The 15,701-nt window shown below is 40.8% G+C and overlaps 1 protein-coding gene across 1 annotated transcript; it reads right to left on the bottom strand.

Annotated features, from left to right (window-relative positions):
- Positions 1-401: 401 nt before the first annotated feature.
- Positions 402-14,367, bottom strand: LOC6054029 (zinc finger matrin-type protein CG9776). Its single transcript, XM_038266216.1, has 6 exons — positions 14,105-14,367; positions 13,382-13,966; positions 13,129-13,319; positions 12,113-12,387; positions 2,744-3,143; positions 402-2,679 (listed from the first exon to the last, which is right to left on the bottom strand). Exons 1-6 carry the CDS (start codon positions 14,121-14,123, stop codon positions 601-603), a joined length of 3,549 nt encoding a protein of 1,182 aa, XP_038122144.1. The 5' UTR covers positions 14,124-14,367; the 3' UTR covers positions 402-600.
- Positions 14,368-15,701: the final 1,334 nt, after the last annotated feature.

Below are 15,701 nucleotides of genomic sequence, written 5' to 3' on the forward strand. Positions count from 1 at the left end.
ATCGCAGAGATGACTCATAATTGGGTTGAGTTTGAGCACTGAGTAATCGAACAACAACACAATTCTGAATCGACAGGGGAGGAAGAAGCGTGGGGACAAACCACCATACGCTCCGAGATTTGGTTGTATTCGTTGGGAGCACCATGCTAAGAAGGTTTGGTACTCCGGGATCCTCTGGGATGGGACATTGTATTTCCACGAATGCCCTGGACACTATTTGCCGTGGTTATAGCGCCACAACTCGCTCTCTCATTACTTTTGCTTTTTTCCGCTATTAAATCAACATTTTCAGATGTATCAACAATGGAGAGTTGTTTGCCCACTTTGTTTTGAGCTATTTGAGCTCAAATCAGCTGCTGGATTGCTTCGCATTTCGGATTCAAATCAACAACACACTCTGATTCATTTGCTCAATGTCTATTTTAAACCAATTTTAATTGAATACCAGAGTTTTGATATTACATATGTTTCCCCTAAAACTAATGTGTTTAAACATACAGGAATCGTCACTTAAATTTCATCCGTGCCTTCAAATAATCAGCATTCAACGTGAAGTGGAAAAAGAAATCGCAATCGCAAGGAACCTAGAAAAAAACGAATTTAGAAAATCTGCGCCGCCATATCGTCCGCATCGATGCCCAGCATGGCCAGCTCCTCCAGCTCTGCCCTCTTCCTGCGCGTCTCCTCATTCTCCACCTCCACCTTCGGCGCGACGACTTCCTGCTCCGGTTCCGCTGTCCCATTGTTGGACTCGCGCGACCCTTCTTCTTCGCTGACGTGGGTCGGCGTGGGAATGCTTTCGAGCGGGGCTGGTGGGGAGGATTTTTCCTGTTTGAGGCCGGTCATTTCGAGCGGTTGGTTCTGGGACTCGTCGTCCGCTTGGTAGGAGACGGCCGCGCTCGACACGACGGCGGCCGAGCTGTACTGGGCGGCCATTTGTTGGTTGTACATTTCGATGGCTTCCGGGACGATCATCTGGGGCTGGTCGGTGTCGATGGTGGCGGGTTCGACGGGTGGGGGCGGCGGGAGTTCTGGGGGTTTGGTCTCGTTGGCGATCACGTCGGCGGGTTTGGGTTTGTCACCGTCGAACAAGATGTCCAGCGCCTGTTGGAAGTCTTTGGGGAGGGGGCCTTTGCGGGGGATTGGAGCATCGCTGATGGGTTTGGGGGCGTCTGCCGCTTCGGCTTCGTCGATTCCTGGGGGGAGCATGCTTTGGTCGGGTTTGCCGGGGTGGGAGTTGGGTGGTGGTGGCGGGGCTGCTCCCATGAGGGCCACGTACTGGTAGGGGTCGGGCATCATGTCGCCGAACTCTTCGGGTTGCGTCTTGGTTCCGTTTTCTTGACCCGGGGGCTCTTCAAGGTCCATGTTTTCCGGCACGGTGATTTCCTCTTTTTTGGCGTCCTGCTGTTGCTTCTTGAACACGGGCATCCGGCCGATGAAGGGAAGTTTCTTTTGGCCCGGGATGGACATCGAGACGGGCTTTTTGTCCTTCTTGTCGTCGTCTTTTTTGTCGCGCGATTTTTTCGTCAGCTTCGGCTTCGGTTCCGGTGGGAAATTTACGATGGGTTTCTCGATAACCCGTCTCCCACGAGAGCGGGATCTCGTCCGCGAGCGGGAGCGGGATCGGGATCGGGAGCGTGAAAAGGACCGCCGCGGCCGAAATCTACCCCGGCCAAAATTTGGACTCGGACTGCGTCGTCCGCCGAAGCCGCCTCCACGACGTCGGTCGAAACGGCCTCCGCCGAACCCTCGGTTCAAGTCCCGATCGCGGCTGCCCCGACCTCCGCGGTCCATGCTGCGGTCTCGACGCCGATCCATGCTACGATCCCGCATTCCACGGTCCAACGGGCTGCGTCCACGACGATCGATCGGACTGCGCCGTCCTCGGCCTCCGAAACCTCCCGGAGAACCACGTCTTCCCAGTGGACTGCGATTTCTTCGCCACGGTGGCGTTGGAGACCTGCTGATGCGGCGTCGGTCGTCCAACTCCCGGCGGAAGTTATCTTCAGGTTCTCGGAAACGACCCGGCGGAGACTTGGGCGGAGGTGGCACCTCATCCCGCTTCTTCAACTTACCCTTGAGCTGTTCCAGCATTTGCTTCTCCTTCTCCGAGATGATCGGTTCCGGCGTGACCCACTGCGAAATCATCAGCTCGTCCCGTTTCTTCTCCCTGCTTTCGGCGCCCTCCGTCATAAACGGCGGCGGAGGTGCCGTCAGCTCCTTCGGGGCCACCGCCGCCGTCTGCACCACGGTCCACTTACCAGCGGCGGTTTCCTCCGCCTTCGCCTCCTTACTAGCCGCTTCCTGCGCCTTCAGCAGATTCCGCATCGCAACCCGGATCGACGTCGCCGGATCGAACTCATCGCCCTTGGCGCTCTTCTTCTCCGGGTCGGAATCCGAGTCCGAGCTAGAGTCCGAACTGCTCGACGAGGCCGCCCGCTTCTTCTTCTTCTTCGAACGCTTCTTCTTTTTCTTGTCCTTTTTGTCCTCCTTCTTGCTCTTCTTCTTCTTACCGTCCTTGATGGGCATCAAACCCGAGGTCAAAAAGTCATTCGGTCCGCTGTCCGGACCACCTCCAAACGGAATCGTACCCGGTGCCAGATCCCGCATCCGTTCGTACGCCTTCTGCCGATCCGACATCCAATCGATCTCAAAGTTCGCGTGCGACTCGATGTATTGCTGAAAGACGAAAAAGAAGCCAATCAGCTCAACCTCCCACAACAAAACCAAACCCGATTCTCACCCCATAACACTCCCGGTGCTTGCTCGACTTCAAGTGGGTCGACGCGCAGTGCAGATCGCCCATCCAGTAGTTGCACAGCTTGCAGTACCAGGCCGGAGCCGGCACGAAGAACTGCAGCCCCCGAATTGGCACCCGCTTGGGCGGTAACGCCGGATTATTCACGGGTTCGTCCCCGTCCGGAAGCTTGTCCCGCCAGGGGTACTCCTGGGAGGCGGCCGCAGCCTTCGCGGTGTGGTCCGTCGAGTGCAGATGGTTCAGGTAGTCCTTGGCGGTCTTCGGGAAGATGTCACAGGTGGAGCACCAGTGCAGTTCGGGGTCGTAGAACACGTGGTTGACCTGCGAGAGTGACGGCGGCGGCGGCGGCTTGGAGTCGCCGGATTTTTCCTGCTTGAGAGAGGATCTGGAAGGGAGGAGGGAGAGACGTGCGTCATAGTATTGAATGTTTGGTTCTTTTGAAATGTTGGTCTTGATTTAAAAAATTTGAAAAAAATTTTTTCGAAGAGATCGAAAAATTTCACGAATGCTTCATATTTTAACATTGTAAATCGGACCATTAGTTGCTGAGCAACTCTCTACGAAATCGGTCTTTTTTCTTCAATTTTAATATTTGTATTTTTTAATCCGACTGAAACTTTTTTGGTGCCTTCGGTATGCCCAAAGAAGCCATTTTGCATCATTAGTTTAGTTTGAAACTTTTGAAAAAAATATGTTTCCATACAAATTTGGCAGTTGTCCATACAAAAATTATTTGTGAAAATTGTAAAATCTGTATCTTTTGAAGGAATTTTTTGATCGATTTGGTGTCTTCGGCAAAGTTGTAGGTATGGATACGGACTACACTGGAAAAAAAATAATACACGGTAAAAAAAAATGGTGATTTTTTTATTTAACTTTTTAACACTAAAACTTGATTTGCAAAAAAACACTATTTTTAATTTTTTTATTTTTTGATATGTTTTAGAGGACATAAAATGCCAAGACTTAGAAAACATAAATTTTCCTGCTTTTAAACCTTTGCATGGCAATATCTCAGCAACTAAAGGTCGTATCAACAAAGTCCGATGAAGCAAAATATAGAGAATTTTCTCAGCTTTTCAAACATATTTTTTTCAAAAGTGGACAAACATGTGCACTAATTTTAAAAAATGAAAAACTGCGACTATTTTGAAAAAAGTTACATAAAAATGGCTATAACTTGAAAACGGTGTCTTTATAAAAATTTCACTAAAGTACTTTTTGATTGCAAATTCAATTTTACATCTAAAAATGAAGTTGAAAAATTTTTGCGACCAAAATTTCGATTTTTTGAAAAAATTAGTATTGATGAAAAAATTCATAACTCGGCCAATGATTTTTTGCACAACCTGGAAATTTCAGAAAAGTTGGCATTTTATGTCCTCTAAAACATATCAAAAAATGAAGAAAAATAAAAATAGTGTTTTTTGCAAATCAAGTTTTTGTGTTAAAAAGTTAAATAAAAAAATCACCAAATTTTTTTTACCGTGTATTATTTTTTTCCAGTGTAGTCCGTATCCATACCTACAACTTTGCCGAAGACACCAAATCGATCAAAAAATTCCTTCAAAAGATACAGATTTTTTAATTTTCATACATCATGTTTGTATGGACAGCTGCCAAATTTGTATGGAAAATTATATGGACAAACTAATGATGCAAAATGGCTTCTATGGGCATACCGAAGGCACCAAAAAAGTTTCAGTCGGATTGAAAAATACAACAAAAAAAAATGAATGACCGAAATCTGAGAGAACTGCTCAACTCTATCAAAACAGTTTGCAATACTTGGGGGAAAATTTAGAACATTCAAAATACAAAAATTAAACATTTTTACACTTTGGCATATTAAAAAAAAAAATTGAAATTCAAAACTGAAAAAAATCGCAGATTAAAAAAAAATAAATATAAGAAATAATTATTTTTTATTATTTTAAAAAACGATGAAAAATTCTGATATTTTTAAATACCTCAATTTTAATTTCTTTATAAATTCATTTTTCAACTCTTTTAATTTCCAAAATTTATAAAAGTTTGAAGTTCTAAAAAATATTAGAAATCCCTCAAATTCTTATTCTTAAAAAATCTTGAATTCTAAATCTAAAACAATTTTTTTGCCCCCTGATTTTTGGGCCGATTTTGAAGGGGGTGCGGGAGGGGTCGATATAAACTTTGAAAATCTCCCTTAAAAAACAGGGGAACAATTCTCTACCAAAACCGGAAATGGATTTTATTTGTATTTTTTGATTTGGCTCAAACTTTGTAAGGTCCCCACAGTCCTATGATCAAAGAAGCTATTTTGTATCATTGATTCACCCATACAAGTCTCCATATAATTTTGGCAGCTGTCCATACAAAAATGGTACGTAAATATTCAAACAGCTGTAACTTTTGAGTGAGTTTTCTGATCAATTTGGTGTCTTCGGTAAAATTGTAGGTATTGTTGAGGACTATTGAGAAAAAATTGGTACTCGGAAAAAAAATTGCGGATTTTTTTATCAACTTTTTTTTCACAAAAAGTAAATTTCCCAAAATACGTAGTTTTTGATTTTTGAGATTTTTTTGAAATGTTTTAGGGGACAAAAAACCCCAACTTTTGAGCCATAGAGAAACATGGCGAAAAAATTTGCCGCCGAGTTATGAATTTTTGGAAAAAATAGTGATTTTTGGAAAAAATCGAAATTTCATGCAATCAATTTTCCAACCGATTTTCGATCTTTAAAAAGCATTGGAAAGAAGAACTCCTAAAATTTTAGAAAATTTCAGGGTTTGACTTGTTTTATGTGACTTTGCCAATGTTTTTAAAAATGTAAATTTTTAGGGGTAAACTTTGGCTGTGTTTTTTACTAACATTTCCTATATTTTCAGTAAAAAGTAGTATGCAGTAATTTTTGTAGTGTCCCAGACTATGCCTCTACGCATTTTTTACAACTTAAATGATGATAGTGCCATTCTATAGCAGAAAATGTGAAAAACATGCAAAAAAATAAAAGTGACTGTAAAAACCTGAAAAATTAGATAGGCGCTTAGGTGGTAGAATACACCAAATACTATTAACATAAACTCAACAAGATAAATTCAAATTAAAATACTAAAAATTAAACAAGAAATACATAAAACAAGAGAAGTAAAGTTTTTCGTAGAACAAATGTGCTCAAAATGACCTTTTGAACACGGGAAAAATAAATATTTTCGAAAAAAAAATTGGACAGTAGAGGGTTAATAAGAAAGACATTTTTCACTACCAATTGCGTTGGGTACTCCAATTTTATATAATTTTATTTGTTATAAATTTTTCGTTTCGTTTTCGTTTTACGGAGCAAGGTGGGGGACGCGGCCTCAAGTCAGTCCAAGTCCGGTTTCTTGTGGAAAATAGGGTAGTGGCCGAACTAGTATTGCATACCAAATGAACACCACCGGAAGATATAGAGGATCAGGAGGGGGAAGGTGAAAGAAAATTAGTGTAGGTGTGAGTAGTAAGAACTTGGATGACTTAAGCAGTTACGTTAATCTAAGTTTAACACTGAATAAAGGAAATCTGAAATTATGATTCAAAGTAAAAAGGCCCGGAAGAAATTGAATTATTAGTTAATTAAATAAGAAAATGTAAATAATCGGAGATTTATACAAAGGACACCTATGATGTATTTCAAATTTAAAGGAAATTTAAAAAAAACTGGAAACCGAAAGATGAAAACTAACTTGTCTATGGAATATAAATCTTGATGCATTTTTTCTGGGCCCCGTCCTGTCGCGTCTGTCAGTAGTCTTATCGTACATTACAACTAGAAGCAGATGTGCAAATGAAATAGTACACTTCGACCGATTTAACCATTGATTAAAGTCCAATCTATTATTTACGGAAAACAAACATTTATCAACAACCTAAACTAAACTTTCTGAAAGAAACTTGAATCTCAAACTCCCAAATGCAAAACATTCCTTTACCTTGTTTTTAACCCAATGAACATAACTGAACAGTTCATACTTTACAAGTTGAACACTCGTTGTTAAGACGACTATTTCCGTAGTAACAGTTCAATAGGGCGAATCTGCATTTGTAAACAAGCAGTCTATCCCCCTCTTACTTGACGTGAACTGTCACTTGAGCGAAAGGGATAGACTGTCTGTCCACAAATGCAGACGCGCTCCATTGAACTGTTATTACGGATTTCGTGCCTTCCATTTCATTAGGGCACAGAAGCTCTGCAAACAAGAGTGTATCCCTATCATACATTATGTAAACTGTCATTTGAGTTAGAGAGATGCATCCCTGTTCACAAAAACTATGTGTCCCTTTGAAATGTTAGGCTCCATGTGATCGTCAAAACTCCAGTAGATCCTCGATTCGCAACAATGGTCGATACAACCATAATCCGAAAACCGTTAGTTCAACAGATTAACGAATTTTGTACGATATCATTTCATTACTGATTGATCGAGACTCTATGGATTTTTTTGACTATCCCGAATGGTTAGCATACCACATAAATTGAAATCAGAGATTCTGAAAGCATTACTTAACTCACTTACACACAGATGGAGTCTGGAACTATTAAACAACCTAAAGTTACAAAAAAATACTAACTATTCTGAGTGCCTTGCAACAAAACTAATTTATCAAAATACCAAATCCTAACCTAACACCCACTTTGAAAAAACGAAAAAATCACAATGCCTAGAAGAGGCCTCTCTTACTGTTTTGTGTAAGCGTTGCTGTGCTTTATGAATTTCTACCTAAGCTAACGACGTATCAAAAAGATTAAAACCTGTTCAAAGCAGATTTTACAAACAAGAATATTGAGATGCAAATAAAAAAAATCAATATCTTGCAATTTTACATAGTACAATAGTTGTGATTTCTATCAACACAAGTATATAAATATAAAATAAATGTGTGATATATATCAACATCGGAAACCATCTTTGCAAATAGCCCTGAAACGACGGCAACGTGTGGCTCCATCTCCAGGGAATTTAATTTGTTATAAATTTTTAAGCATTTAAATACTTGTATTTTTTAATTTCCAAATATTGTTTATTCTTAGATTTGATTTTTTTTTTAATTTTTGAATTTTATAATATTTGTTGAATTGTTTTGTTTTTTTTTTTTTCATTTTGCTTTTTTTTCAAAGCTTCACTAGACAGAAAGTATCTTGTTTAACAGTTTGTTGAAGGGGATCATAGTTGACCCAAATTATTCATTAAAATAGAATTATGACAACAATGAGCAATTCTCTACCAAAACCGGAAATGGATTTTATTTGTATTTTTTGATTTGGCTCAAACTTTGTGGGGGCCTTCCCTATGACCAAAAATGCTATTATGCGTCATTGGTTCACCCATACAAGTCTCCATACAATTTTAACTGCTGTCCATACAAAAATGGTATGTAAATATTCAAACAGCTGTAACTTTTGAGTGAATTTTCTGATCAATTTGGTGTCTTCGGCAAAGTTGTAGGTATTGTTGAGGACTTTTGAGAAAAAAATAGGTACACGGAAAAAAAAATTTGCAGATTTTTTCATCAACTTTATTTTCACTAAAACTCAATTTCCCAAAATAGGTATTTTTTTATTTTCGAGATATTTTGATATGTTTTAGGGGACAAAAATCCGCAACTTTTGAGCTATAGAGAAACATGGTCAAAAAATCTGCCGCCGAGTTATGATTTTTTGAAATAATAGTGATTTTTGGAAAAAAATCGAAATTTCATGCAAAAACAAGTTTGACATTAGTTTTTAATGCAAAATTGGATTTGCAATCGAAAAGTACTCTACAGATTTTTTGATTAAGGGCTCCGTTTTTAAGATATAACCACCGAAAGTTTGATTTTAGCGAAATATTTGCAGTTTTTCAATTTTTAAAAATAGTGACCATGAGTGACCGTTTCTAAAAATATGTTTTTGAAAAGTTCAGAAAATTTGCTATAAAATTGTCTAAGAGACATTGAAGATTGGACTTCTGGTTGCTGAGATACAGCGGCTTAAAGAAAAAGAAACACGAAAATTGAAGTTTTCTAAGTCTCACCCAAACAGCCCACCATTTTCTAATGACGATATCTCAGCAATAAATGGTCCGATTTTCAATGTTAATACATGAAACATTCGTGAAATTTTCCGATCTTTTCGAAAAAAATATTTTGAATTTTTTTAAATCAAGACTAACATTTTAAAAGGGCCAAATATTGAATATTACGCCCATTTAAAATGCTAATCTAGATTTAAAAATTTTCAAAACATTTTTTTCGAAAAGATCGGAAAATTTCACGAATGTTTCATGTATTAACGTTGAAAATCGGACCATTAATTGCTGAGATATCGTTATTAGAAAATGGTGGGCTGTTTGGGTGAGACTTAGAAAACTTCAATTTTCGTGTTTCTTTTTCTTTAAGCCGCTGTATCTCAGCAACCAGAGGTCCAATCTTCAATGTCTCTTAGACAATTTTATAGCAAATTTTCTGAACTTTTCAAAACAAATATTTTTAGAAATGATCACTCATGGTCACTATTTTTAAAAATTGAAAAACTGCAAATATTTCGCTAAAATCAAACTTTCGGTGGCTATATCTTGAAAACGGATCTTTTTATCAAAAAATCTGTAAAGTACTTTTCGATTGAAAATTTTGCATTAAAAAATAATGTCAAACTTGTTTTTGCATGAACTTCGTTTTTTCCAAAAATCACTATTTAAAAAAAAAAATCATAACTCGGCGTCAGATTTTTTGACCATGTTTCTCTATAGCTCAAAAGTTGCGGATTTTCGTTCCCTAAAACATATCAAAAAATCTCGAAAATAAAAAATACCTATTTTGGGAAATTGAGTTTTAGTGAAAATAAAGTTGATTAAAAAATCTGCAATTTTTTTCCGTGTACCTTTTTTTTTCTCAAAAGTCCTCAACTACAACTACAACATACCTACAACTTTGCCGAAGACACCAAATTGATCAGAAAATTCACTCAAAAGTTACAGCTGTTTGAATATTTACATACCATTTTTGTATGGACAGCAGTTAAAATTGTATGGAGACCTGTATGGGTGAACCAATGATGCAAAATAGCTAACTTGGTCATAGGGAAGGCCCCCACAAAGTTTGAGTCAAATAAAAAAATACAAAAAATAAAAATGATCGAAATCGGCCGATTTCGTAGAGAGTTGCTCCAATTACATAAATCCATAGAAACTAAATATACAACAACAAATCAAAATTTTGACAGACACTCAATTCCAATAGCACATTCAGCGGGCAAAATTACATAAAAAAATAGTTGAACATTTTTTTTTTTTGAATTTCGTTAAGGTGGTCTCAAACCTTGAAAAATAGACATGTTCAAACTAAAATATCTCGAGTTTAAAGAAAAACTTTCCTGGGATTTTTCAGTATTTCAAGTGCTAGATTTCCCATTCTGATTGCAACCTGGTGCTAAAAAATTGTCCAACAGTTAAAAAAACGTATTTTTTACCATAAATTGCTGTAACTTTCAGTTCAAAATCATAAAAAAATGAGAGATCTGAAAGTGCCCAAACATCATTTTTTCATCAAGTAAAAAAAAGTAGTAAATCTTTCCCTGTTCCTGAGCGGAACACCCGTGAAGAGTATCGGGGCCGGCATTTACAAAGCGGATTCAGTGACAGTTTAACCTTCCTACGGTATTGGGGTCTTTTTCGGCCTTTTTGAAAATTAAATTTGCCATAACTTTTGCTATATACATGCTAAAGCCTTGAAATTTTCTGACATTAAATTTATAGTATAAATACACATTTCACAAAACAAACAAACCTTGGACGACCCCTAGGGGAGCGTCCATAAAAAAAAGTTACTTTAAAGGTATTGGGGTCCTTTTCGACCCCAAACTTTAACAAATTGTCAAAAATTCAGTTTTTGACCGATTCCGGTTCTTTTGGTCACAAATGAAAGCTTAGAACGTCCCCTATCCGAAACCGACCTGGAAACCTGGATTTAGTCACTGTGGCCACCGGGAATCGGCTACAACCAAAAAAGGACCTTTTTGAGACTTCAACTTTGACGACCTGTATCTCCGGCAAATTTCAACCAATCAGGATGCTCAGGGTGGCATTGGACAGGTATTTACCTGTACTTTGACCACAAATAATAATATCATGGCCAGGTGACCTACCGGTTCCGGAAATCCGGAACATCCGAAAAGTTCATGTTTTACTGTTTTTCACATATATGTGATACCAATACTCTCAAGATAGTTGAAATTGATCCATAAAACTTACTAAAAACACAATACACGATTGCCAGAACCACTCTGGAGTGTTAGTGGCCACTTCCGGGTAACCTGGAACCGGTTCCCGGGTACCCAATGAACGGTCAACTTGACTTTTTTTTGGTGAAAACCCATCATGTTGCACATAAAACTCCATGAAATTGAAAGATATGTCAATCTACGGTCATGCCGTTGCTCGCTGATCCATTCTGGCCAATCTGGAACCGGTTACCGGTGGCCCCTTGGGGACACTTCCGGAATATGAGAGAAACCCTATCATCCGACATATCAAACTTCATAAAATTGAAAGATATGTCAATCTACGGTCATGCCGTTGCTCGCTGATCCATTTTGGAAATGGTTCCCGGTGGCCCCTTGGGGGCAATCCCGGAATATGAGAGAAATCCTATCATCCGACATATCAAACTTTATGAAATTGATAGATATGTCAAGTTACGGTCATGCTGTTGTTCGCTAATCCATTTTGGAAATAATTCCCGGTGGCCCCTTGGAGGCAATCCCGAAAATTTGATTTTAGCGTAATATTTGAAGTTTTTCGATTTAAAAAAATAGTGACCATTAGTGACCATTTCTAAAAATATATTTTTTTTTTGAAGTTCAGAAAATTTGATATAAAATGGTCTAAGAGACATTGAAGATTGGACCTCGGGTTGCTGAGATAGAGCCGCTTTACGAAAAAGATACACGAAAATTGAAGTCCGGGGTATTTATAAACACCCAAAAAGCAAAAACTAAAAATTTGGTTTATTGGACCTTTTAAAAGAAAGTTCAGTTTTTTTCATTTGCCTGATTTCTTTCTTCACTGTATCCAGATCAATACCGTTTCATGCGCTACATCTCCGTTGAGATGCTCGTTGAAGAACCGAATAACCTTCCCGTAAAACTTTCGCGTCTTGTTCTGCTGGACCTGCGAAGACCGTATTCTGCCGCTTCAGCGCTTATTTCTTGGTGCCGTCGACAGTTTTGAGTGCATGCTTGTTCCAACTGGACCAGTGGTCCAAGTTGATAGTGAGAACATGATCGATTTGCGTTTTCGTTCGTTGGTCAGGTAATGTCCAGGAAGCTTAAAACAAAACAATGTAATTAGAGAAATACTCACTTTTCCTCCTTCCGCCCCTTTCCGCGCTTCATCGTCTCCAGCACCTCATTCTTCAGTCGCTCGGGCGACGCCGACGAGGCCGAATCTTTCCGCTCCTTCCCGGTCGGCAGCAGCCTCGTCGGGCTGTTCCGGCGGTCGTCGGTCCCGTCCTGCTCCGGTGGCGTTCGCGGCGTCAGCACCGGCGGCGGCGGCGTTGGCGTCTTGTCCTTGCCGATGATGCCCTCCAGCATGTCGATGACGTTCTCGATCGTGCTCAGCTTCGTCTGGATCTGGGACTGTGGGTGGGAAGAGTTACGGTGGGGTGGTTAGCGGGGGGGTTTGTCCGGGCGTTCGTTCGCGCTTGATTGCGGGCGTTTTGATATCTTATTTGGGGAACCTTGACCGCGCGCACACACTTCGACTTGCGATGCGAATCTGAGCGGAGCTCTCAATTTATGAACGGGCCTAAAAGAGAGAAGTTTATATGTGGTGAGCAGGTGGGTTAATCCTTGGGTCAGCGTGGTTGTCCTCGTCGGGTGGGGTTGCTCCGGGTCGTCCTTCCAGCTCCGGCTTACAGGCTAAGTAGTACAAGCGATCCTACTTGGGCCGAGCGCAAGCTTAAAGGAATCTATCACGAATTTCGACTAGATTTGAGCTTTAAGCTTGCATCGCGACCTCACAAAGGTCAGATACAATACAATTCTGGCTCTACTAACAGCAAGTTCGGCAAGATGCTGCTGCAGCTGGTACTTCTTCTCCGAGTTGAACTTCTGGACTCTCTCTCTTTCTCTCTGTCTCAGTCTCTGGACTCTGCCAAGAGTGAAATCTTGCGTTTCAGAATGTAAGGCATGGCACAATCAAATGCTGCGGGGAAAAGTTTTGCGTTTGAAAGAGAGAATAACAAAAATTTCGAATTTTTTGGGGGACAAGCTGAAATGGTTAGTTCTTTTTTTTTTGGGGGTTTGGGGTTTACGCGCAAGTCTCCTCTTTTTCTGCCTCTCAAAAATTGTAACGAATCTTAAGCCGGGCTCACTCACCTGCAGCTTGTCGTTTTCCTTAATGAAACTGTTGGTCGTCGGCGAGGGAGGTTCACGACCGGAGCTCAAATCTGCCCGTTGCTGCTTGAGGATCTTCAGCTCACGTTTCAAGGCACCTGCGCGCTGCATGTAATCGTCGCGTTGCTTCTTCAGCGATGCTCGCTGGTTGCGCACTTCCGTCGCGATTGCGGCTACAATGTTAAATCAAAATTAGTTCAGATAGTTCGAACAGCCGAAGATCAGCCAACCCTACCCTCCCTCTTCCGCTTCTCCTCCTCGTTCTCCTGCACCACCGGAATCGCCGGCGGCGGAGCGTTCCACCCCGAAGCATTCGCCGCGGCGGCCGCCGCTCCGTACTCCTCACCCGGTGGTCCCGGCTGCTGGCTAACCATCATAATCTGCGGCGGTGGCCCAGACAGCATTCCCCCGTACCCATCGACCGCCACCGGAGCCGGCCCGGGCGCTGCCCTGTACTCGTACCCGCCGTAAGCCGGCTGACTCATGTCACCCATGTAAGGTCCCGGCGGCGGAGCAGTCGCGTACCCCCCGTAAGCGTCGTACATCGCCGGATACCCGGGCTGGGCCACCACTCCTCCTCCGGCAATCATCGGCGGAGGCGGAGCCTGCATCGACGGTGGCGGCGGAGGACTTGGACTCCTCCGACCTCGCCCCCTCCGCCGCATCTCAACCGGACTCCGACTAACCCTCCTATTCCGCGTCCGATCCCTACTGCGGCTTCTGTCCCGACGACGCCTTCCATAGCTCGGACTCCGCGAAGGACTTCTCCGCTTGTTGTCCCGACTCCTGCTCCGACTGCGCTTCTTCTCCTTCTTTTTACCTATACGAAAAAGATAAACAAAGCCCGTTAGCACCACCCACACATGAAGCCGGCACCGCCGGCGCACGTAAAAAAAGGTAAACAACGCCCACCAGCACCAACGTAGTCACTCATTCCACAAGCAAGATTGATGCTTACCGTCGCGTTTGTCGTCCATCTTTAATTTTCCGACTGGTCGGAAATCGGCGTAACTTTATCCAACGAAAAAGTCGTCAAATTTCACTTTTTCACCGCAAAATTCACCTCAATCAGCAACCGCAAACGTTAAAGTTCACTTTCCAACTATTTTCAACCGCTAAGTGCGAAATTTTGCGGGGAAAATTTCGCAATAACTTCCCTGCACCAGCTGGGACGAAGAACAACGTTGTTTTTCGCTGCAGTGCTGAGGTGATTTTGAAGTAACGGCTCTGCGGTTGTCAAAAGTGAGTGACGCTGAGTGGCAACGCGTGCACGCAGAAAAATAGGTAAGTGATTTTTTAGTGTCAAATGTACACGATTGACGGAAATGAGGGAAAACAGCGAATAACACGTTATACTTTTTCAAAATTGAATCTGCACAATTGTACGAATATTTATTTTTTTTAATCTTCGATCTTTTTATTTTTTAAGTTGTTATAGAGTTCAATTTTTGCATTGTGGTTCTTGTTTTGATTTAAAAATCAAAATGTAAATATTTAAAAAAAATAAATCTAATTTGTCTTTAAAAAAATAAGGGCTGCAAATATTTCAAATTTGGACATTAACTTTGTTGTTGTAATGTTCAATTGTTAGGAAAGGCCACGATGCTTATTAAAAAAAAAAAGATTTCAAACACATTGTGGTTGTTCAAATTGTCACAATCCTCGGGGCGAAATTGGATCATACAAAAATGCTGGATTTTGTATGACAAAATAATGTGTAATCAAAAGCTTAAAATCACGTGCTCGGAAATTGTCGAACAACGGAATTGAAAGGTCAACATCAGTTTGAACATGAGGGCTTTTGTTAATTTGATTTGGTTAACCGCGGTGGATTTTCTTGAAATAATTCGAACTGTCAAAAATCCACCAAAGCATCTACCGGTGGATACTTTTCTACCACAGATTTTTGTGCGATCAATGTGGTAGATGCTTTGGTGCACTTTTGACAGTTCGAATAAGGCTTTCTAGTCAGAAATTTACCAACACATTCAAAGTATGTTTACATGACAGCTGGACGTTTGTTTGCATCAGGATTCCTATCTCTTTCTAGCAAAAGTTTTTTGTCAGGCGACTTCTAGCTGGTTTTTTTGACTGACTGCCCGATATGTCAGCCAACATACTTCGCAGGGCTGTGACAGCTACAGCTCGATGATTGTTTGCATCAGGACACTGTGACGAGGAGTTCGTCATTTTTGAGTTAAATTACATTTTTTTCACTGGGCCTAGAAAGCCTTATTATTTCAAGAAAATCCACCGCGGTTAACCAAATCCTGGGATGGGATAAACAAAGAGAAAAAAACCTTTTGTCAAACTAAACCACTTTCAACATGGCCGCTTCTGTCAACCTAAACCAGTCCTTTCTTATGAGGAGGAAATGAGAAGTATTGTAATTAGAGTTTAAAAAAAAATAAAGCAATTTTAAATCAATTTCACAAATAATTGTAAATTGCATTAATAGATTAATTAAAATATTTTTAATTAAAAGCCATTTATTTCTATCGTACACCGAATGTCGACTTATCAGCATTTTCATTTTAAAAAACAATACATTTCAT

Source organism: Culex quinquefasciatus, chromosome 3 (genome assembly GCF_015732765.1).
Source record: "Culex quinquefasciatus strain JHB chromosome 3, VPISU_Cqui_1.0_pri_paternal, whole genome shotgun sequence".
Lineage (NCBI taxonomy): Eukaryota > Metazoa > Arthropoda > Insecta > Diptera > Culicidae > Culex > Culex quinquefasciatus.

Coding starts and splice junctions, on each gene's coding strand:
- LOC6054029 (XM_038266216.1), bottom strand. Junction 12,388..13,128: donor AGGAAAACGACAAGCTGCAG/GTGAGTGAGCCC, acceptor TCCCACCCACAG/TCCCAGATCCAGACGAAGCT. Junction 2,680..2,743: donor AGCACCGGGAGTGTTATGGG/GTGAGAATCGGG, acceptor TTCGTCTTTCAG/CAATACATCGAGTCGCACGC.